At 44.4% G+C, this 24,256-nt stretch overlaps 1 protein-coding gene across 2 annotated transcripts; it reads left to right on the forward strand.

Moving 5' to 3' along the window:
* The first annotated feature begins 3,446 nt into the window (after positions 1-3,446).
* Positions 3,447-24,238, forward strand: CTCF (CCCTC-binding factor). 2 transcript variants are annotated; one of them, XM_081336002.1, is made up of 13 exons: positions 3,447-4,140; positions 11,361-11,403; positions 11,968-12,085; positions 13,059-13,848; positions 14,532-14,702; positions 15,091-15,224; positions 17,567-17,687; positions 18,226-18,375; positions 18,706-18,866; positions 18,982-19,164; positions 20,257-20,392; positions 21,023-21,187; positions 22,621-24,238. In XM_081336002.1, the coding sequence occupies exons 3-13, from the start codon at positions 12,083-12,085 to the stop codon at positions 22,800-22,802; spliced, it is 2,196 nt and encodes a 731-aa protein (XP_081192128.1). In that variant the 5' UTR covers positions 3,447-4,140; positions 11,361-11,403; positions 11,968-12,082; the 3' UTR covers positions 22,803-24,238. The 2 variants fall into 2 exon arrangements, with proteins under 2 accessions (XP_081192128.1, XP_081192129.1); XM_081336003.1 differs by lacking the exon at positions 3,447-4,140 and having other exon boundaries at positions 10,890-11,403.
* Positions 24,239-24,256: the final 18 nt, after the last annotated feature.

Consider the following 24,256-nt stretch of genomic DNA (forward strand, 5'->3'; position numbering starts at 1 on the left):
GAGATTTCCCCAGCAGCTGTAGGAAGTAAGTACTGCAAATTAGGTCAGCAAAATATAACAGCTTTATTTTATCATCTATTAAACAAAGAAGACTTAAGTGGGGTTTTTTTGCCCTTAAAAGCCAGATGGGCAAATTTGAGCATCGAACACACGTAACAAGTCAGCATATCTGTTTTGCAGGACTGAAAAGCTATACAATGTTCGTTTCTAGTTTTCCTTTAAAATATTCAAAATAGTTTTAAAAAAGAGATTAAAACAATGTGTGTGTGGGGGGAAACCACAACTCAAGCTCACAAAAATATTTCACCGATTACCTAAAAGAAGACTCCTCAGAAGCTCCTAAAGGTAGCCTTGACTTACCACAATTAAGCCCCCAATTTCTGTTGCTGAGAGACAATTGTTGTGTGTTTTGCCCCATTTCATGATCTTTCTTGCCACTGTGGTTAAGTGAATTGTTGCAGTTGTTAAATTAGTTAACAGTTAAGTGAATCTGGCTTCCCCATTGACTTTGCTTGTCAGAAGGTCGCAAAAGGGGATCACATGATGTGGGGACACCGCAACTGTCATAAATATGAGTCAGTTGCCAGGTGACTCTGTTTTGATCAGGGTGACCGTGAGGATGATCTGGGGATGATCGTGAGAAAAATGGTCATGTCACTTTTAAGTGCTGTTGTAACTTCAAGCGATCACTAAACAAACCATTGTAACTCGAGGAGTGCCTGTATTCTAGATCTGGGGGGGGGGGACCCTAAAGGAAACAACAAAGGAAAATGGTTCCTCCGGCTGAGAATTCTTGATTGGGGTCGCCATTCACTCCAATCTTTGCCACTGTCACTAAGAAAAATTCAGATAACTTCAGATTGCCTAAGAAACTTCAGTCTGTTACTCTGCTCTCAGAAGTCCACTGGAGTTAAGGCAGCTAATCGTCAATGAAATAAATAAATAATAATGCCTGAACGGGAAATGTTGGGAACGGAATGTGAAGAAGGAACTAAACTGTGTGTTTCCGAAAGGCTATAAATAATACCGTACAAGAAACAGGTGAAATACTTGCCCATGAGTGCATCTTTTATTTCTTAAAATAATTATAAATCAGCTTGATTGCACTCTAACCATGGCAGTATGGGGCAACCTGAGTATGGTGGGTGAGTATGTGCAGGATATGCAGGGGGTGACACCAATTAAATAAACCACATGCAAGCATTAGCTACTATACAGGTAGTCCTCAACAACGATTCCTTTAGTGGCCATTAGAAGTTACAACGGTCCTGGAAGTGACTTAGGACCGTTTTTCACACTTACGACCTTTGCAGCATCTCCATGGTCACGTGACCAAATTCAGATGCTTGGCAACTGGCTCACATTGATGATGGTTGCGGTATCCTGGGGTCATGTGACTCACCATTAGCAATCTGAAGCAATCAGTGGGGGAGCCAGATTCGTTTAGCAAATCTTAACAAATATGCCGATTCACTTAACAATTGCGGCAAGAGAAGTGATAAAATGGGGCAAAACTCATTGCTTTGAGTTCGACGATCGATATTCTGTTAGCTGGGGTTTCCATCCAACAATTCCAATTGGTGAGCATAGATGGCTTTACAATTTCACCTCGAATGCTGGCTGCCGCAATTTGTGACACAAAGCAACGAACCTGATCACCCTTTTGTTGCAATATGAAACAGATCATGATTTAACTGTGTAAAATGGATTTCCTTTCCCAGCCTTGCTTAGGACATTTTAAGGTGCATTCTGCTGAAAGAAGTGAAACCCAGAAAAGTGTAAATTCATTTCTAATTAAAGAAAACTAGAGGAATTGTAGGCCCAACCTGTAGAACAAATTGAAGAGGTCCGAGTTAGTACACTACGGGGTGACAAAACAAGCCCTGAAGTCTAGCAGCACCTTTTCCAAATAGCATTTTAAAAACAGAAAAAGGTAATGGCAAACCATGTCTGTAGCGTTGCCAAGAAATCCACATGGTGTGTTAAAGCAAGGAGATATTGGACAATAATCCAGACTTGGTTAGAAAAAAATGTTATAAACCTGAATTTTTTTTACTAGGTATAATGCCAGAAAAACCTGATAAGCAAAGTACATATTTGATTCTACATGTGATAGCAGCAGCAAGAATTATATTTGCACAATATTGGAAGAACAAAGAAATGCCACCAGAAGAAAAAATAATCAAAAAAATATTAGACTGTGCAGAAATGGACAGACTTACTTTAAGGTTGAAAGAAAAACAAGAAACAGAATATTTTCAAACTTGGGACCTATTTTATCAATGTTAGAGAAAAGATTTAGGGATTAGGAATTTAGTTAGTATTAGTGAATAAGATACTCAGACAACAGGTTTTTGTTGAACAATAATTATTGAATTCTATTTAAAAAATAATAAAACTTTAAAAAAGAAAGAAATCTATGAGGTTCCCAAGAGCTGACTTTATTTAGGGCGTTTTAACCATTTTGGGGGTTAAGAAATGCTAACAGCAAGTACTTCCTATATTATTGGAAGACAGAAGTCTTTTTCAAATGAAATATGGATTTTTATATGTGCAAAATGGGGAACTTTAGTCTCTTCCAATCACCACCACTTCCTGTTCTGAAAGCAGTACAATACATTAACTCATACGGATTAATGGAATATCTGAAATCTGCCCATTAGGACATACTGTGCTGTCCTTGGAAATTTCAAAGAAAGTAATAACTCTCTTTAAAGGCCTCCAACCAGTTAATCGTGTTTTTTGTACTATTATGCCACTGGCAAAATAAGCATGACTCTGGATTAGTCTCACAACTATTAGCCATTATGCCCATCTGCATCACGTCATGGTATCCTACAATTATGTCCCATTCTGGCACTGCTGAACCAAGGCTTTTTTCAGATTTTGCATTATCTTTGAGTATCTTCTTGCAAAATGAAGGCCATTCCTTGCAATCTTTTATGTCTGTCTTTATATTTGACTGCAAAAGTTTGCAATGGTGCACATTTTGTTCGTTTTATCCCATGTGCCTGTGGCTGCACTATGTGTGGCTTAAGTGGAGGTATAATCGTAAAAGAGTTGGAAGGCGCCTTGGAGGCCTTCTAGTCCCAACCCCACAGCTCAAGAAGAAAATACTAACTATACACAGATCCACATATACTTTTCACAGACATGCACATGCACAGGTATGCAAAAAGAGGTAAGCGTGTGTGTTTATGCATGTATGTACAGATGCTTCTTTATGCTAGCCCAGAATGTGACTGGCCCAATCCCTCTCTCAGCCCAACAACAGGGTTGTTGTAGGGCAGGGGTAGGCAACCTCGGCTCTTTTATGACTCATGGACTTCAACTCCCAGAATTCCTGAGCCAGCCAAGCTGGCTCAGGAATTCTGGGAGTTGAAGTCCATGAGTCATAAAAGAGCCGAGGTTGCCTACCCCTGTTGTAGGGGGAAAAAATAAATAAAGCCGTGATACAAACAAACAGGAATACTGTAGGGCGGCCTGTCCCCGCACGCTTGGCAGCACCGCCTACAGGGGGCGCCAGAGGGCGACGTGGCCCATTCGGCGAAAAGATCCCCGCCCTCTAAAACTTCGGGGCTGCCGTTTGTTTTGCCTCGCCCTCTTCCTTCCCGCCAAAACCGCTCCGCCGCGGCCCGACCCGGCAGGGCGGCCGAAAGATCCGGCGCCCTTCTTGCCCACGAGCCCCGACCCACGAGGGAAGAGACAGGCGGGCAGCCGGGGCCCCGTCAGAGCCCCTCCGGGTGCCGGCCACCCTCCCAGGCTCGCGGGGGTGGTGGTGGGACGTGACGTCACGCCCCCTCCCCGCGCCTGACTTGAGCGCCGCCGCCCGAGCGGGCCGTCGGCATTTAAAGTTAGCGCCCAGCGTTTCTTCCCATGGTGCCCCGCGCGGGCGCTTCTCCCGCTCCCTCCTCCCTTCGATCGGGTCCGGCGGCCGCGGCTGCCGGGCTGGCGCAGGCGCACTGCGCGCCCCGTCCGCCATTTTGTGTCCGAGGCGACTGTGGAGCGATTAAACCGCGAGCTGGTGCTGGGCGCTGGCGGTGGCCGCTAGCGGCGGGGCAGCGGCAGCGGACGCTTTGCGGAGCCCAACGGGGCGGGGCCCGGGGCAGCAGGGGCGGCCCGGAGGCGCCTCCGGGGCAGGTAAGCGGCGCGGGGGGTTTGCAGTCGCTTTCTCCGGCCTCTAGGTGTCACGATGGGGCTCGGGCTGGGACCCGCCGCGGCGCCGCCGCCGTCGCCGCCGATGGGGAGCGGGGCTTTGTCTCCCTCTACCGTCCCCACCGCCCCGATGCCGGCCTGGTACTGCCGCCCATCGGCCTGGCCGCGCAGCGCCTCTGCCGGAACCAGGCCGCGACGCCGCCTCCGCCGCCCACACGCGCTCCCCGCCGCCGCCGCCCGGCCAGCCCGGGGCCGCGCAGCCCCGAGCCCGCCGCCTCCGGGGATCGCCCCGCCGCCATTACGACAGCGGCGTCGCCTCGGCCCTTCCCCGTCCCGCGGCGGCGGCGGCACCGCCCTCCCTGACTTCCCGGAGGCGCCTCTGCCCGCTCCGGCCTCGCTCCCGCCGCCCCCGCCTTCTCCCCCGCGCCCTCCGCGCCGCCTCCCGCCCCGGCTGACCGTGCTGGTGCTGCGGGGCGCCGGTCGGCCCGGCCGCCCGTCCCTGCCCGCCCGCCGCCGCCGGCCGCCTGCTCGCTGTGCGCGTTGCGGCGTGAGAGGCGCTGCGAGCTGAAGAGCGGGACTCGAGCTCCCTCTTGCCAGGCAGGCTGAGCTGCAGCGCCGTGCAGCGCGGCCGAGCGCCAGGCGGGGACGCCCGAGCTCGCCCCGAAGCCGCCGGGAGGAGCTCAGGCCGGGCTGCCCGCCGGCTCCGGGCCTCTCGCTGTCGTCCCCCCTCCCCTCTCAGCCGGATACCCGGCTTGGAGCCCGCCGCCGGCTCCTTCCCGGGCCCCGCTGGCTCTCCCCGCCCCACTGCCATCTTCGGCGGAGGGCAATTCAGACAGCCGGCCGGGGGAGGCCGGGCCGGCGGCTGCGGGGATTTTGCAATGCCCGGCTCGCTGCCATCTGTCCCCGGGCTTTAATTCTGGCAGCCTTGGGAAAGGGCGGCTCTCCCCTCCCCCGCCCTTCTGCTTTGATTCCCATCGGTGGGGGGGGGGGGTTCGGTAGAAAGGCACTTTTTTCATTTTATTATTTTATTTTATCTTATGCCTGGCTCGATTTGAGCCGTGTTGCTTTTTTTTTTTTAATTTTTCCTTTCTTTTATTGGATTGGAAGGGTTGACAGTTGGGAAGGAAGGAAGGAAGCTTATGCCCCATCAAGCAGCTGCTGCTGGTGGTGGAAAGTTGGCAGGCCTGCTGACTCTCTTCCTCAAAATTAGGCAAGGGCTTCAAGATCAGAGATAATTTGCTCGGAGTGGTTTGTGATAAACAAGAGAAGATAAACTGGGCAGGATCAGACCAAAGGCGGCTTTAAGAGTGTAGTTTCTTAACCCCCCGACCCCCCACCCCAACTGGTTGCTCTTTTTGGGGTGGGGGAAACTCATGAAAAAGGATGGAGGGTAAATTGCCTCTGGCTTACATCACTGGCTTGCTTTGCTCTGAGATGGAAAAGTATTGCCTGTTAAAAAAGCAGTTTTATAAAATCAAATTACGCTGTAAAGTTGATGTAAGCATGAATTTAGTGTCTTTGTAACTGCAAATATCTCTTGATAAGGTGGAATCTGAGCCACGGTATATTGGACTACAACATAATTTCTAGATTAGAAAGTAGAAATCTCACCCTCCATAAAATTCTGTAAATATCTTTTTAGGGCAAAATTGGGCTTTGGTTGCTGTTGTGCAGGCTAGCCAACATGTGCCAAAATTGAGCGTTAGTCTCTTCACTAAAAAGTACTGTGTGAAAACCTAAATTGAACCAAGCCATGGTGGGTGGAAGAGATCATTATCTGTGGGTCCACGTGATGATAATCGTGGCACACATAATTGGAATGTAAAAAGTCACTAGGTGAGATGAACAGCGTAGATTGATTTAAAACCAAAGGGGGAAAAAAGATATACTGTGGACTTGAATGTATGATTACATGCAGGGAGGTGAAAGGCTAGATCAGGGGTTTGCCACCTTGACAACTTTTAAGACTTGTGGACTTCAGCTCCCAGAATTCCTCAGCCAGCTGGCTGAGGAATTCTGGGAACTGAAGTCCACAAGTCTTAAAGTTGTCACTGGGTATATTAATGAATGAAAAGGCTAAAATAAGTATTACAGTGGATAGATGTTATTCCAAGTTACACATGAAAGTAGAGATCCCTAGATTGGTGGTGGATATTCATTGTAGCAGCATCTTCAACAGGCTTTTGACGGTGGGAACAATTGCTATTTTACCCTGATAGTTACAATTCTGCTTTTGACATATAAATATCAATTAAAGGTTTCCAAAAGATATTTTTAGATAATTATCTTTAGATAATTTTATATATGGTCTTTTTAGTCAGATAGCTTAGTTATTTGTGTTAAAAATTACGGTTCTCAAATATTATCCATTTGTGTTTAGTCTGTTTCCTCAACTTTCCCAAAATGTGGTTTCTTTCCAAAAACTAAATTAATTGTTCTTTTTATTGATACGCTTAGCTTCTTTTTCATTTTAATCTTTTGGCTACCGTGAAATAGATGAAGGCCATATGATCTTTAAATTACCATTCCGCACTTTTTCGCCTAATACTGAATTGTACAAAAAAGTTAAATGTTTAAAAGTTAAATCCACAGCGTATCTTTATCAAAAGTGCAATAATGTATATGATTTATGGGGAAATGTTTAAATATGTAATGTTGAATTATGTACCAAGTAATATTATATAAGTAGAACCTGACTTACGTAGACAGAACCTCTTGTCTTTAAGAAATTATAGTTCTAGTGTGCATAATGGGGGGTGGCTAAAAGAATAATATTGAGAATTGAGAAGTAATCGTATTCCAGATATTAAAAATTGGCTTTTGGAAATCTATAACTAGTCTGTCTTAGAAAAGGCAATATTTTCTATTAATCAGAGGATAAGTCAATATATTCTTTGGCATAGATTTTATTTTATCATTTTTATGTACTGTTAATATAATACTGAGAGTATTTGACAATACTATTATATTGTATTTTTTGTAAAACAGAGACTGTAGTTTAATATATAAAATGTAGATTTGTTTTGTTTGCTTTCCTTTTCCTTGTCTTTTTATCATTTTTATTTTTATCCATTGTTTGGTTTCATTTTGTTATTATGTACTTGGTAGTTTGCTTTATATTCTGTATCCTTTCAATAAAGAATTTTTAAAAACAAAAAAACCCAAAAGGTTAGGGGGCCTGATTAAATGCTGGAACTGATTGAATCAGTCCAGCAAATATTGTATGACTTCTTTATTACTGTACAAATAGAATTTAACCTGCATTGCAGTTTCATTGATTTTTAGAGGGGGCTTATTCCTTACTACATTTTCCTGAGCGATTCACACTATTGTATTGGAGATACTTTCTTCCTGTGACCTGATAATTCACAGCCTATTGTGAAATATAGTTCAGAATTACAAACTGTTATGCCCTACCTTGCTTTGGAAATAATCTCATGGGTTTTGTGTAGGCTTTTAAAATTCCTGAGCTCTCCTGTCAACTTAACTGCATTCACCTTGCCATGGAATCAGATATTATCTAGTCTTACCTTCAATGTCTGGATTTATCTGGTATCAATCTGTACTTCTAACATAGTCGTGTTGGCTTTTCAGTTAGCAACTCTGTAAAAGACAGAATGTACCCTGAGTATTTCTGACAGGAGCCGATGTATTGATTAATCAAAATATTTTGAATTTTTTTTGAGCCAAGACCAATATTTTTGGAATTTACTGTACAAATATTCAAATTGAAAAGGCAGCTTATAGTTTAAAATCTCGTTTAATGTTGGATTTTAAAATTTTTAATATATTATTTCACATTGTTATTGTATTAAATGAGTCTTTTGACATACATAAATATCTGCATTGAACTGCTGGCTGGAAGCCACAGGCAACATGGACTGTTTTGAGGATACAATTCGAATAGATTGATAAATAAATTATTAGAGTAGAAAAATCAATCCAGGCTGTGTCGAGCCCAAAGATACACAGCAAATTACAGGTAGTCCTCAACTTATCACCATAATTAAACCCAAAATTTCTGTTGCTAAGTGAGACATTTGTCAAGTGAGTTTTGCCCCATTTTCCGACTTTTCTTGCCCCCGTTGCTAAACGAATCCCTGCAGTTGTTAAGTCAGTAACGTAATTGTCAAGTGAATCTGGCTTTCCCGTTGACTTGGCTTGTCAGAAGTTTGCAAAAGATGATCACGTGACCTCAGGACACTGCAGCCGTCATAAGTATGAGTCAGTTGCCAAATGTCTGGATTTTGATCCCATGACCATGGATTACTACAATGGGCCTAAGTGTGAAAAATGGTCACACGTCGCTTTTTTTTCAGTGCTGTTGTAACTTTGGACTGTCACTTAATGAACTGTTTTGTAAGTCAAGGACTACCTGTACAATCGGATCCAGTTCTTTATTTGTTTACACCTAATGGAAAAACACTTGCCAAACTAAAGTTATAACCTTCTAACCTACTAGATCAGTGATGGCGAACCTTTTAGAGACCGAGTGCCCAAACTGCAACCCAAAACTCAACAAATGTATTGTCGGGTGCCAGGTGGGCGTGGCCCATTGGGTGGGCGTGGCTGCGGTGGTAACAGCAGACTGGGTGGGACTAAAAAGTTCAATCAATTCCAACTTTGTGGGATCTTTTCCCCCCCCCCCCCCCCAGAAGTTGAAATTGATTGATTGGACTTTTTTTTCCCCCACACGGTGGCGGAGGCCTAAAGGGAAAAGGTTTTATAAAACCCAGCTGAAGGCCTAGGACTGGGGCGACTGCACGCATGCCCACAGAGAGGGCTCTGCGTGCCACCTGCGGCACGCGTGCCATAGGTTCACCACCATGGTACTAGATATATCTTGAGAGATTCTAAGGTGTGGCTGCTCTAAACCTCTTCCTCTTTCCCCTATCCAGTTCTGGACTACACAGTCTCTTAATCCAGGCCTCTCTAGGAAAACCCTTTGTTGCCAACCCCCCCCTTCCCCCTCTCCAGGTGCATATTGCATCACAGGTTGAGCATATTTAAGGCAAGAGACCTACAAATAATGCCAGTATCTTATCCTAGTTTATTGCAGAATGGCACATCTGAATAATAGATTATAGAAAATTTAAAAGATTTTTGAGAATCCATTCCCCTTTATTACTCATTGTGATTATAACAATCTAAAACAAATGTTCTTGTCTTTCTTTTTTGCTTGGGGAAGGTAAGACACACAAATTGTCCTTCAGTATTTCCCAGTCACTGTGTTTTCAATAAATAATTGCAATAAACTGTAAAATTAGTCTTTAGAATATAAAACACAGCCTGTTTATATCAGAAGTGATCTTGAAATTCCCATAGCCATGCTCTAGCATTAAACATTAGGGCTTTCTGGCACTTACTTTAAAGTGCTCAGGAGTATATATTTTATAGGTAGCAGGTAAAATGGGTGTGCCTGTGTGAATGTGTAATTTTGCCCCCTTTAGTGACGTCTTAAGTTAGGTAATTTTTCAATTATAGTTTCCTTACAAGTGGCTTATTTATATTCATATTATTTATATGATACGGAAACCAAGAGTGGGAAATAATAGAATAAAAGGTGTTCAAGATAATACTGCACAGGTTTTAGTCTCTTTTTCTCTGACCCTGACATTCATTTGAATTACAAACCATATATCTTAAAATGTATTATTGTATCCAGTCCCAGTGGACACAGTTTAAGACAGTCTGCTATCTAATAAGGGGATGAGTTCCTTTGAATCTACTGACTCTGGCTTAAATAATGAACTATCTACAGCTCATGATCTCATGTGTAGTCCCCAAGCAACCTCAAGAGAAAGAAAGTTATAAAAAAATGCATAGAATGATATCAGGCAGAGAAAGAGAGGTGGAATGACAAATCCTGTGAAGTTTGTTTGCAGATTCATTTCAGAATGGCAGCATAATCCTTCCCCAAACTGCATAATATCCCAATGCTGCTGGTCACTATGGTCCGGACTAATTATAAGGGCCCTCGTAGTTCCTCTAGGAACCATAAGGATTAACTTTCAAACCAGCTAGACATTTACAGCAGCAAATTTGGTCTACAGGATGTGATGTGAATGTTATCTTAAGAATTGCTCCCATTGCAGCCCACCGCACCCCGTTGCCTTTTCGACAAGCTGCCCTGGCCAATTTTAGCCTATCTTGAAGTCGGCAGCCACTTGACCTGCTTTTGTGGTGGTGCTATGGCCCCTTGCACTTAACCACAAGGTTCTCTTCAGTAGATCATCCATGCCAACCATTGACCTGCCACTGGCTTCTTCAAGGCCCTTGGCCATTGAAACCCTCTTCAGTGGCCTTCTCTGCTTAGCCCAGGTTTAGGCAACCTTGGCTCTTTTATGACTCGTGGACTTCAACTCCCAGAATTCCTGAGCCAGCGTAGCCCAGGAGTAGGCAACCTTGGCTCTTTTATGACTCGTGGACTTCAACTCCCAGAATTCCTGAGCCAGCGTAGCCCAAGAGTAGGCAACCTTGGCTCTTTTATGACTCGTGGACTTCAACTCCCAGAATTCCTGAGCCAGCGTAGCCCAGGAGTAGGCAACCTTGGCTCTTTTATGACTCGTGGACTTCAACTCCCAGAATTCCTGAGCCAGCGTAGCCCAAGAGTAGGCAACCTTGGCTCTTTTATGACTCGTGGACTTCAACTCCCAGAATTCCTGAGCCAACTGGCTCAGGAATTCTGGGAGTTGAAGTCCACGAGTCATAAAAGAGCGTAGGTTGCCTACCCCTGGCTTAGCCCCCTTGTCTTCCCTACCAGTTCTAGACAAGGAGTCTTGAGACTGCCATAGTTTAAATGGTGCACCTTCAGGCAGGTTCTCCCTCTGGGCCTTCTGGTTTCAGCTCCAGCTCTTTAGCTTAAAGGAACACTGTTAGTTTTGTCTTTAGGCTGGAACAACACATCACTTAATTCAGCTCATATCAACAGTATGCGGGGTTGCTGAAAAACAATGGGGAAATGAGTGGCTGGGTGCTCTTCCTGCCTTTACATCATGCTGGTTCAACCTTCTACAGAATGCTAGATGTACTATGGTTTTTATTAACCCAGGCTTGGATAAGAAAAAAAATGAGAATGAAAATGCACACCAAATAGAAAATGTGTTTCATTTTGAAAATGCATTTTGTTTTGGATGGAATTAACAATGCATTCTTTGGATTGGTTTGGCAGAAATAAATGCTGAAATGTTTTTTTGTTGTTCCAGGTTCCAGCTGAAAACAAAAGGAATCGTAGGCTGAATTTATGGGGTGAGTAGGGAAAAGATTCTTCTTTGATAAGGCTGGTGTTTCCAAGCAATGATAAAAAAAACCTGGGGTTTCTGGACACAGTTATCTCCCACTGTAGTGGTACTTAAGAGTTATATTTTATTTTTATTTTTATTTTTTTATTTTAATTCCATTTATATCCCGCCCTTCTCCGAAGACTCAGGGCGGCTTACAAGCTTAGCAGTAGCCTTCATTCTATGTATATGCCTGCTTATTAGGGCTTTCACACACCTCCTAAGCGGCATTATTACAAAGTCAGCTTAATTGCCCCCAACAATCTGGGTCCTCATTTTACCTACCTCGGAAGGATGGAAGGCTGAGTCAACCTTGAGCCTGGTGGGATACGAACCTGCACTAATTGCAGGCAGCTGGTTTATTTATTTGAAACAGTTTATTATCGCTGCAGATACCTAATGATAGTTTACACTGATGACCTTATCCTCTTTTCTAAGCTATCTAAATAGTTATTGCTACTTTTTATGTCACTTATTCTTGACTGAAAGTGTATTGCTATTCAGTCTTTCTAAGCCTTGCTTCATTTTGCAGATAACCAGACCAGGATACAATGCCTGTGGCCAAACAAATAACACCAGAATAAGAAGAAATTATCTTGGGAGAAAAAGGAAACAAAGAAGATTGTTTATGTGACTGATGTGCCACAATGGTGAGCAGCTATTGTATAGTAAAAAGGATTTACTTAAATAAACAAGCTATTTTCAGAGAGGCTTCTTCACAGATCTGAATACTTCTATTTCCATACATTTTTAAAATTCATGTCTAGGAACTTAGCTGAGAACATAGGAACATTCTGTGTTGCAATACCAATTTTACGTCTCCCCAGCTTCCTTCAGAGGGGAGCTTAGACATCAGCTCAGTAATTTGAAGATCAGAATTAAAATAAAATGCCATAAAATGGTTAGCTTTGAACTGATGCTAGATAGGAATTAATGGAATTCTAGGGGGTTGGATTTAGACCGCTTGTGGGAACGTAATGACTCCAGGCTGATTCCTCTCTTGACTCCACCCCCCAGCACAGCCTGTCCCTTCTGCAGCTCTACACATTTCACTGATCTCCCATTCTTGTTCTCGGTGCCCAAGAATAGCTTCACTGGGCATGGATATGGGAATCCTGTGGGGGTTTTCCCCCCTCTACCCTAATCCCTTGTTCCTGTCTACAAACTGTCTAGTAGCTTTTCTAATTTTCATTGGAGAAAGAGCTGGATCGCTGCAGGGAGGCGCTGCTGTGAAGCATAGACTGTCGCATTACTGATCCCTAGTGGTTGGATCATCTTACTGCAACAGGCACAGGATTCCTATGAAGTGTCACTTTTGCTATGTTCGGATTGGGAGAGCTATAAAATAACTCTCTTCTACCAGAACCCATTTCTCTTCTAGTCCTGGCCAAGAGAGTCATGGGGTTGGCAGTTAAGTCACTGTGTTCAGCGGAAGGGTGTCTTGAGTGATTTTAGCAATTGTTAACAAGACAGGAGGTCTGGTCATTTTTCTCAGCAGACACAATCGGCCAACGTTTATCTGACCCAAAGGCCTTCAGGCTTCTGAGAACCTGCGCCGTCAGTTCACGCAAGGTGGCAAAGGGAGTGCTTAAGCTGGGTGTTCTCCTTTTGTTTCTTCGCCAGGAAGGTGACATGGAAGCAGACGCAGTTGAAGCGATCGGAGAGGAAACCGAAACTTTCATCAAGGGCAAAGAACGGAAGACCTATCAGAGGCGCCGGGAAGGCGGGCAGGAAGAAGATGCTTGCCCGATGCCGCCCAACCAAGCAGACGGGACTGAGGTGGTGCAGGATGTGAACGCCGGCGTTCAGATGGTCATGATGGAACAGCTTGATCCGACGCTGCTTCAGATGAAGACCGAAGTCATAGAAGGTGCCGTGCCACAAGAAGGTGAAGGCACCGTGGACGACACCCAAATCATCACCCTGCAGGTTGTGAACATGGAAGAGCAGCCTATCAACCTGGGCGAACTCCAGCTTGTCCAAGTCCCCGTCCCGGTGTCTGTCCCTGTCGCTACCACTTCTGTGGAAGAACTTCAGGGGGCCTATGAGAACGAGGTCTCCAAGGGCGGCCTCCAGGAGGGGGAGCCCATGATCTGCCACACACTCCCGTTGCCAGAAGGCTTCCAGGTGGTAAAGGTGGGGGCCAACGGCGAGGTGGAGACCCTGGAGCAAGGGGAACTTCAGCCTCAGGAGGATCCCAACTGGCAGAAAGACCCAGACTATCAGCCCCCCACCAAAAAGACAAAGAAAACCAAAAAAAGCAAGCTGCGCTACACCGAGGAGGGGAAGGACGTGGATGTGTCTGTGTATGATTTCGAAGAGGAGCAGCAGGAAGGCCTGCTTTCCGACGTCAACGCGGAGAAAGTGGTGGGCAACATGAAGCCCCCCAAGCCAACGAAAATTAAAAAGAAAGGTAACACTGGGCACTCCGCCTGAAGGCTGGGCAGGCGGGCCGGCCTTCAAGGTTTTGGGGGGCTGTATATTAATTCTCCCACGGCTCTTGAATATTTCACCGATCCCCAGGGCAGAGGTTGAATTGATTTAAAAAAAAAACACAACCCAGCTAGGTTCAAAAAAGGCAAGTCTTGATGACAGCTTAATTGTGACCGATGTCTTCCTTGAAAGGTATGTTTCTCCGGACCCGAGATTCACGTAGCTGAGTTTCGCGTTCAAGTAGATAGCTTTTGTGATAGCCAGTGAGCAGGATGTGGAAGCCGGAAGCCGTTTCCCCTCAGCAAAGACAGGATTGCTCCCCCAAGTGATTTCTGCTGTACTTTATGGCCTATAGTTCAGGGGTGGGCAACCTTGGCTCTTTTAGGACTTGTGGACTTCCAACTCCCAGAATTCCTCAGCCAGCCATGCCTACCCCTGATCTAGGTTAATGTAGCTGATCCTTAGTTTCTACCCATTAGACAGAAAAGACAGGATACAAATCAAGTTGTCCTTGATAACGACTCATGTTTTCTCTTGGTTCACTCAGATGTGCTGGACGTTTCTCCCTGTAATTGGGCATATTGTCTGTTAGAAATGGAAATAAGGGGGAGAATGCAGCAGGCTCTTAACGCCTCAGAGCAATGAACGTTCTTTTCTGAACAGGGGTGAAGAAAACATTCCAGTGTGAACTGTGCAGCTACACCTGCCCCCGGCGTTCAAACCTGGACCGTCACATGAAAAGCCACACGGACGAGAGGCCACACAAGTGCCACCTTTGTGGCAGAGCCTTCCGAACAGTCACACTGCTGAGAAATCACCTCAACACTCACACAGGTACCGTGAACAGGGATGCTGCCGTGCCATTTCCCAACAGGCTCCTGGGAGAGGTGCAAATGGAAGGCTTAGTCGAGTCCCACTGTGAATTGTAGATGTAATTTGTGGCGCATCAGAAATTTGAGGATACAGCACATAAATTGCGTACCATTGCACCCAACTGGCACAGGAAAAGAACATTATCCTGAACTATATACAAACAGCCTAGTGGGGCCTGTCTCTTAAAGCATACTTTGCTGTGTAATCAGAACACAAACATTACATACAAAGCCATCTCCTTTTAAAAAAAATAATAAAATGGCGCAATGGAGACTTGGGTGTGATTGTCGTCTCTGTCAAATGAAGCCATTGCCTGTTTGAATTTTCTTTGATCTCCATCATCCATCAGGTACTCGTCCTCACAAGTGCCCTGACTGCGACATGGCCTTTGTGACCAGCGGAGAGTTGGTTCGACATCGCCGCTATAAACATACCCATGAGAAGCCATTCAAGTGTTCCATGTGTGACTACGCCAGTGTGGAGGTGCGTTTCATGTCTAGTTTTCTATCGTTCTATGACAGCTATACCGATTTTACTGCTCGGTGTTTTGCCTGGAGCTTGGAAAGAGTTCCCTTCATAGCTTACATTTATTTTCGGATCTTAAAAGTGTTCGGGTGGGTCCACCGTTTAGGTGTATTGTGGCTGATATAAAGTGGAAACCAGCGCTGCCTCTTTCTGTGTAGAAATTGGTTGCAGGTCTACCTTTTAAGTTTAATTTCGGCATCGCTTGGAAACCATTTTGTGGATTTATAATTTTGCCACATCGAAAGCTGGGGTTTCTCGGAACATGAGACCTCAAAGCACTAGATTTTGCTTGATTGTTTATAAAGGCAGGGATTAGTTATAAATGCTTGTCAACGCTTATTATTTCGACTTTAGTATTACTCCTTGTATTCTTGCATTCAAGACAGGTCATCTTTTCTAAGCAACTCACTGGACAGCGACCAGTCCTTGACTTACAGCAGTTCATTTAATGACCGTTCAAAGTTACAACGGCACTGAAAAAGTGGCCTACGACTGTTTTTCAGCAGCATCCCCATGGTCACGTGATCAGAATAGAGACATTTGGAAGCTGACTTGTTTTATGACAGTTGCAACATCTCAGGGTCGCGTGCTCCCCTTTTGCAACCTTTTGACAAGCAAAGTCAATCAGAGAAGCCAGATTCGCTTAACAACCATATTACTGCAGTGATTCGCTTAACAATTGTGGCAGGAAAGGTCATGAAATGGGGCAAAACACCCTTAACCAGTGTCTTTCTCAGCAACAGAAATTTTGGGCACAGTTGTGGTTGTAAAATCGAGGACTACCTGTACTTTAAATTATTGTCGTTTCAGAAAATGCATTGAGCAGGAGAAATGCAGCAGTTCTACTTTGTTATGACTCCGTTATCAGCCATATCAGCATAATTTCACCCCAGAAGAAACGAACATGTTACTTCTCTGTAATGATCTCTTGGGCTCTATTAAGAGGGGTCACAGAGAACCTTTCAAGATGAAAAGGTTTATAACTAAGTTGAGTGGTGGGCAGTTTGAGAGGAGAGGAAACCACCTTTACCAAGCCTATCATTGTAACCCTTGATTATTTTTCAGTTGACTTTCTGAGGCTGGTCGTGAGCAGAATTGCTGAGTTTTGAAAATGTGTTTCAACTGTTGAAAACGAAATAAATTTTTTCAAATGCAACTATCCACAGAAGAGCTCCTAATTCCAGATGCTCTGGTGGTCTTTGGTAGATTTATTTTTGTGCTGGCGCTTCTCCATATTGAAAATGCCGTGTTGTATCAGCAACCAGCAGCAGATTAAAACGACTCCTGAAATTTAAAAGTCATAGTGTACCATTTTAAAAGGTAAAGGGCTTAAGCATGTTCCCACCAAACGCTCAAGTGGGAGAACTTTGGATAAAGAGCTCAAAGTGTGAAAATAACTGCTGCCTCCTGAATTTGTGGATCAGAGGGAGAGAGAAAATGTTTCAAGGAATGGGTGTTCCAAAGAGAAAGGCCCTTTTTTTCCCCACAATCTCTCCCAGAGGACTCTTTCAAGTAGCAGCTTCTATCTGTTTTTTAATATTTCAAAATTCAATTCCAGAATGCATTTTTACAGTATTAATAATTTGGCCTTTGAATCGTCCCAGATAATCTCTTGCTTGTTTCTGTCACTGTATTTTATAATTGTTACTCCTTCCTCAGTTTATCATATTAAAAGAACCTCTTTTAAATATGTCACCATTTGATGGCTATTTTTTAATATTTCAAGAATACCCTTTTGCGTCACAAAGAATAAACGAATACTGTTCAAAGGGGAAAAGTTTAAGGGTGTTTTTTGATACTACAGGCAGTCCTCAGCTTACCACAATCAAGCCCAAAACGTATGTTGTTAAGAGAAACATTTGTTAAAAGACTTTGGCTCCATTTTACAAACTTTCTTGCCACAGCTGTTAAGAGAATCACTGCAGTTACTAAGTTAGCACCACGGTTGTTAAGTGGAACCGGCTTCCCCACTGACTTTGCTTGCCAGAAGTTTGCAGAAGCTGATCACGTGACACCCCCACCCCCCAAATGATGGCAAACGTCATAAATATGAACCAGTTGTCAAGCATCCAAAGTGTGATCACATGACCAGTTGCAAGTGTGAAAAACTTTCTTCAGTGCCGTTGTAACTTTGAACGGTCACTAGTCCACTGTCGTAAGTCGAGGATTACCTGGATTTATTTTAATATCGAAAGGCCTTTTTATCATTCCAGAAGCGCATGGGATTATTTTTTAAAAAATCTTTTTAGCTATAGTGATCTGCGCATTGCTAATCTCACTTCGGCATCCTTGGGTTTCAGGTTAGCAAGTTGAAACGCCACATTCGTTCTCATACCGGGGAACGCCCATTCCAATGCAGCTTGTGCAGCTACGCCAGTAGAGACACTTACAAACTGAAGAGGCACATGAGGACCCATTCTGGTACGGATTACACTTTGGTGAAGATGGCGCAGAGCAGTGTGTGCTGAAAGCCCCTCTTTCTCCCTCCCTCCCCCTCCCTCCCTCTCCCTCTCCCTTCTTTTCCCTCCTTCCCTCCCCCTCCCTCCCTCTCTTTAACTTTGCTTGCTTTGCAATTTTAGCATTCACAATGGTAGAAATGTTTACACATTGTAACTCTACTGATCATGGTATCGTACTACGGGATGTAGATATCATTTTTACTCAGGCTTCCTGAGAACTGAAATAATTTCAAAGATTCCTACAGGGGAAAAAGATTGAAAAAACCTGTAAGAAACAAATAAATGGAAGAATAGCTAAAAAAAGGAGAATTGTTTAGGAAACTGCAAACAGTATATATGTCGTTTGTCAGCAAAATGTACTTTTGATTTTGGCTTATATAAAAAAAAACTGTACACACACACGCATACATCCAAGCTCATATTCTCTTTCCCATAATCCACAATGCCTTTTCCACATCTGGGCCTCTTGAGCTAACCGTTTCTCTCCCTGATCCCCAAAGGTGAGAAGCCCTACGAGTGTTATATTTGCCACGCTCGCTTCACCCAGAGTGGGACCATGAAGATGCACATCCTGCAGAAGCACACGGAAAACGTGGCCAAGTTTCACTGCCCCCACTGTGACACAGTGATTGCACGAAAGAGCGATTTAGGTGAGCACTATGGGATGCGTTGAGACTTCTGTGGAAAAAAAGGAGAGGCGGATTGTCCCAAATTCTCCCCTCCGGCTTTTCATGCCTAAGGCGGGACTAGAGCTCAGAGTCTCACGGTTTCCAGTTCCTTAAGCACTTAGGCCCAACTGGATCGATCCTGGCATTTTAAAACGTTTACCTTAGCAGCATCAGGCAGGAATTTGGTGGCTTGGTTAAATACAAAAATCACCTACAAGGGAGCCGTTCGTATCCCTCAATCTCCTCCCCACATGATGATGATGATGATGATGATTTAAAGATAGAGGGTTCCACGTGACTGTCTCTTTCCAGGTGTCCATTTGCGGAAGCAGCATTCCTACATTGAGCAGGGCAAGAAGTGTCGTTACTGTGACGCCGTGTTTCACGAGCGATACGCACTCATCCAGCACCAGAAGTCACACAAAAATGAGAAGCGCTTCAAATGTGACCAATGCGACTATGCGTGCCGACAGGTACAGATAGGCCCACAGGGAGCCTGGGATTTCCTAGACCAGTTAATTTACCACCTTCAGGCTGTTTGTGGGTCATTCCACCCCTTTTGACCTCTTGCCCTCTGGTTCCATCTAGGAACGGCACATGATCATGCACAAGAGAACCCACACTGGAGAAAAGCCTTACGCCTGTAGCCATTGCGACAAAACCTTCCGCCAGAAGCAGCTGCTTGACATGCACTTCAAGCGCTACCACGATCCCAACTTTGTCCCAGCTGCCTTCGTCTGCTCTAAGTGTGGCAAAACGTTCACGCGCCGTGTAAGTGCTCAAAACTCATGGGAAGATTTTGAGGGGGGGAGGGGAAAGAAAGGGGGGGGGAGACGAATGTTTCACGGAGCTCCCTGTGAAGCTCCAGTAAGTAAGAGAAGGAGAGGGATGGGGTTTGAACACCAGTGGGTTTGCAAGACTCCCTCTGTGTTAACGTTTCTGGCAAAGTCAGCCAGAGTGCGTGTTCTGCCAATCCTGCTGTGGGGATCATCTGGACGGCATTTGCTGCTTTTGAACACGGGAACTGTTTTGAGGGCTGCAAAACTTTGGATGCAAGAAGAGAAGAGATGTGGTCTGGACTGGCACAGCTGCCAGCTTCCTTCCGATGGTTTCGGAGCCAAAAGCTGGGAGGGTTTTTTTCCCCCCTCTCACTTTTGGGAATTAAGGTTAAAGAGCCAGATGGGTGCAATTAGCCTTACACTTGCTTGAGACATTTGTGGTGTTTTTTTCCTTGTAAAGCTTCTGAAATTCTCCCAAATGGGCCTGGCCCCACCCAAGGTTACAGTTCGGATTTAACATGCCACCAAGCATGGCAGAAGCGAGCCAGCAGAAGTTGTACAGTCTTGCTTTAATACTTGCTGCTGCCTTCTGGTTTTTTTTTTTTGTTTTTCCTGTGGGGCTTTCCTGTCCCTTGTCTCAGAAACTGCGTGACCCAGGTCATCCTTGGCACATAACCTGTTATATGTTCTTGCAAATTGAATCACTCTACTCAGAGGTCAGGTTGCATCAAGCTTAATTCTTTGTTGCTGGCACTTCCAAAAGCTGGCGGTTAAGGCGGATTCTTTTTTTTTCTTTTTTTTTTAAAGGAGATTGTGAGTTCTAGTTCTGCTTTTAGGAATGGCAGCTGGATGAGTAATTGCAGGCCACTCACACTCTCTCCCAGCCCCCAAGAGGAAAGCAAAGAGGAACGATTTCCAAGGAAACTTCAGGGACTTGTCCAAATAGTAGCCACAAGTCAAGAATGACCTAAAGGCAGTTGTGTGGGTTTTTTTTAGCGTATTTCCTGATTCACTGGAAGAGGTTGTTCAGATACCTCTCAGCACGCAGCCCACACCTAACATTTACCTGCCTTTCTTTAACCAGAACACAATGGCCAGACATGCAGATAATTGTTTAGGCCCCGATGGGGTTGAAGGAGAGAACGGAGGGGAGCCCAAGAAAGGAAAACGTGGGCGAAAGAGAAAGATGCGCTCGAAGAAAGAGGATTCTTCTGACAGTGGTAAGAAAGAGAGAAGCTCCAGAAACATTTTAGTTCTCCTAAAGTTGCCGAAGGATTCATAGGCCACGGCAGATGCCGTCAGCTATTGCACAGAATGCAAAACAGCGACTTGCCAGTAGCCACTTTTGAGTTGTTCCAGTTTCTGAGCAATAGCAGAAAAACGTTGATAAGAGTACAGAAAGTTTTAAGAAAGCCGTTGGTGTACCTGATGTCGGGAAAATACTTATTTTCAATATCTTGCCATGCCATTCCATTAAAAAGTTTAGGGTTATTGAGGTAATTGAGGTCCTTAAGTTTAAAACGTTCACCGAGTGAAGCTAAACATAATCATGGTGTGTGCCCACTTGTACGCAAGCATGTTTATATACACCCAGAGTCATCACTTTTCCATCGAAGGTTTGCAAGTAGCAAAGTAATTTTCACCCAGCTGAGCTGTCCGGCAGGGGCATTGTGGCTTCCTTCTATTGCCACCTTTTGAATGGAAGGCTTCTTTCCGGGTAGAAATATCGACACGACCGCCTTGCCTAGCGGGGAACCTACTTAGGCAATTCAGGTTTTATTTTCTTCCTTGTTCGTTGCCTTGATTTTTTTTATTTATTTTTTTTAAAAAAATCCTTGCTCCTATTAAAGAGGAAAACGCTGAACCAGAATTGGATGAGAATGAGGAGGAAGAAGAAACAGCGGTTGAAATTGAGGCTGAACCAGAAGTGGAGCCCGTGGCCCCAACTCCTCCACCAGCCAAGAAACGGAGAGGACGTCCGCCAGGCAAAGCCAATCAATCCAAACAGCCCCAGCGTAAGTTTCCCATTTTTCTACCAATGACTGTAGGGTCCAGCCATATAAACAAAGAGGAAAGTCAAGTCAGGTTAAGATGAGGAGCTTGATACCGGAGGAGGCGTCCTCAGGAAAACTGGAGGTCCCTGGTGCTGTTTTTGGACCAGATAACACAAATTACATCTGCCTGAGGCCAGCTCAGGCTGAGTTTCAAGCCTGCGTAATCCCTTTAGCAAGAAGTGCCAAGATTTTGCTGTTTGACAAGATTTCAAGATATCATGAGTGCAGGTCATAATTTACATCTACTGGCTTGTGACTCCCTTTTACTTACTGTAATTAACATTAACCACGGTTTGGGCTTCACGTCGAACACCAGCTGTGATTAATTTAAAATCGAGAGCAGAAGTGTTTAATCTCAAGAGCAATGCAGGAGGACTCCTGTCTGGCCATTATTGTAACACCCAACTGCGGTGCGCCATATGTGGATTTAAAACAGATTTCTGGCTCATTGAAAAGAAGCCCCCTGTCTTTTAGATCCAACCTTGGCAACTTTAAGACTTGTGGACTTCAACTCCCAGAATTCCCCACCCCTATTTTTTTTCTACATCATATCGTAATACGTGATTCTTGTATAACTAAGGCAAGATAAACTTAAACTAGATTTATAGAAGGTGTGAGTTGGAAGGGCTCATCTGGGTTGATCTAGTTCAGGGGTGTCCAGCCTTGGCAACTTTAAAGACCTGTGGACTTCATCTCCCAGCATTCCCCAGCCACCCTTGCCTTAGGTCAGGGGTCTTCAAACTTGGCCCTTTGATGACTTGTGGACTTCAGCTCCCAGAATACCTCAGCCTGGCACGCTGGCTGAGGAATTCTGGGAGTTGAAGTCCACAAATCATAAAAGGGCCAATTTGAAGACTCCTGCTTTAAGTTGTCTCTAGTTAAGAATCTCCTGGCAACCCCATTTCCAGTCCATCCCATTGCAGGGACCTTAAGAAAGCATGCCTTGCGTGATGTGTCCCCTGTTAAAAATTAGTTATCCCACCCACAGCGTTCCAAACAGTTCAGCTGTTTGCTCATCTCAAATATCCATTGCAATCTTTGTTATGGTTTTTTTTTTTCTTCAAATAGAGCAGAGAGACCATCAAAATGGTTAACCCTTCTTGAACTCTGCACAGGAAGGAGCTTCAAACATGTCACATGCCTCCGTAGACCAGGGGTCTTCCAACTTGGCCCTTTTTATGACTCATGGACTTCCAACTCCCAGAATTCCTCAGCCAGCGTGCCTGGCTGAGGAATTCTGGGAGTTGGAAGTCCACGAGTCATAAAAGGGCCAAGTTTGAAGAGCCCTGCCTTAGATGCTGTGAAATTGCCTAGCAAGGGGCAAACCCAAGTCACTGACTTTTCATGACCTCCAGTCAGAGCCTGATTTCTCCCCTTTTTGTTTTATCCACTAGCTACAGCAATCATTCAGGTGAAAGACCAGAACACTGGTGCAATTGAAAACATTATTGTGGAAGTGAAGAAGAAGCCCGAAACAGAGACTGTCGGGGCCACTCCAGGAACTCAGCCAGTCGCAGTGGAAGCACCCAATGGAGACCTCACCCCAGAGATGATCCTTAGTATGATGGACCGGTGATGGAGGAAGGGTTTAACGCTCTAACTGAACTGGCCTGGGCTCTTTTGAACTGGCTCAATCCGTTTTTATTTTATTTTATTTCCTTCTTACCTTATTTTTGGCTTTGGGAAATGCATCGTTGTTTTTTTTTTTTTTTTGTTTTTAGACCATTTTACCAAACAACCTGAGAAACAAAACTTCAAATGATGATAGGATGTGATTTGCCTCTCTCTGTGTCTCTTTCTCTCCCCCCCTCCCCCTGTGTTTAATGTTAACCTAACCGGATCATGGAACATGGGGTGATTTTTTTTAAAAAAAAATTTAAATTTGCTGGTTGATTTTCTGAGTTCCTTAAGAGCGTTTTGCAAATCACTCAATCCAGTTAACTGTTAGTGCCAGGCCGTGGTTGGCCTTCTCTGTCTGGAGCTTATCCAGACTCTTCTGGAGCTGTTTATGCATTTCTAGAAGCCTCCGGCTTCCTTTTTTTTTTTTCCTCTTGTCTAGAGATTTTTAATTGTAAATTCGGACTCAGGAGGGTTGTAAAACTCATTGCATTTTAGTTTTGCTTTTTCTTACCTGACCCCGCTCCTCCCCCGGCGCCACGTCAGCACTGTAGGTTCAGCATGCTTCACCCCCGTCTCTCTCAGATGCTTTGCTGTCTGTAGGGCATCTTTGTAATGATCAAGCTTGTAAATAACTTTTTTTTTTACATTTTAATCTTTTTTTCCATTTAAAGAGGTTTTTGGGGTGGGATGGGGCTTATAGTTTAAAAAGGAAAACCCTGTCATTTTTAACTATTGCAACTAGGAATTATGCAGGAATTGGTACCGAATGAAATACTGGAACCTATCAAGTCAGTGGGAGAGCGCGAGCTGGGGTTAAAGGTGGCAGACATGCACATCCCAGCTCAGCTTCTAAATAAATACATGAACTTGGCCTCAAAGCGTGTGTGTCACTTCAAAAGCACCCTCTTGAGTTTCAAGTTGTCATAACTTGTTTTCTTTGCTCTCTTTTCTCTTTCTCTCTTTTTTTTTTGGTGTGTGTGTGTGTGTGTGTGTGCGTGTTTATGAATTCTGTGTTAAAAGCCAAGGTGTTAATTTGTAATAGGGCTTCCCAGCCCGTCAAAACCTAGGGCAGGAAATTTTACTAGGTCAGTGATCATAAAATTTGGGGTTTAATTAAAATTAAAATTAAAAAAATAAAGAATAATGTGAAATTAAAAAAAAGGATGCCTGTATATCAAACCATCACATGTTAAAACGCGTAAGCTTTTTATAGAGCCTCGGTCTTGCTGATTTCAGAACCAAGAACTTTTGTTCTATGTATCGCTTTTAAGAGAGCTATCAGGTTAGCTATCCAATTCTAGGTTGATGCATTTTTGTACTTAGCTGTACTGTGTGATATTTTTCATTATTTTAGGAAACCAACATGAAATAAAAACATCATAAAACGTATAATGGGGTTTGGACTATGGG

The sequence above is a fragment of the Vipera berus genome (assembly GCF_964194415.1).
Source record: "Vipera berus genome assembly, chromosome: 10".
Lineage (NCBI taxonomy): Eukaryota > Metazoa > Chordata > Lepidosauria > Squamata > Viperidae > Vipera > Vipera berus.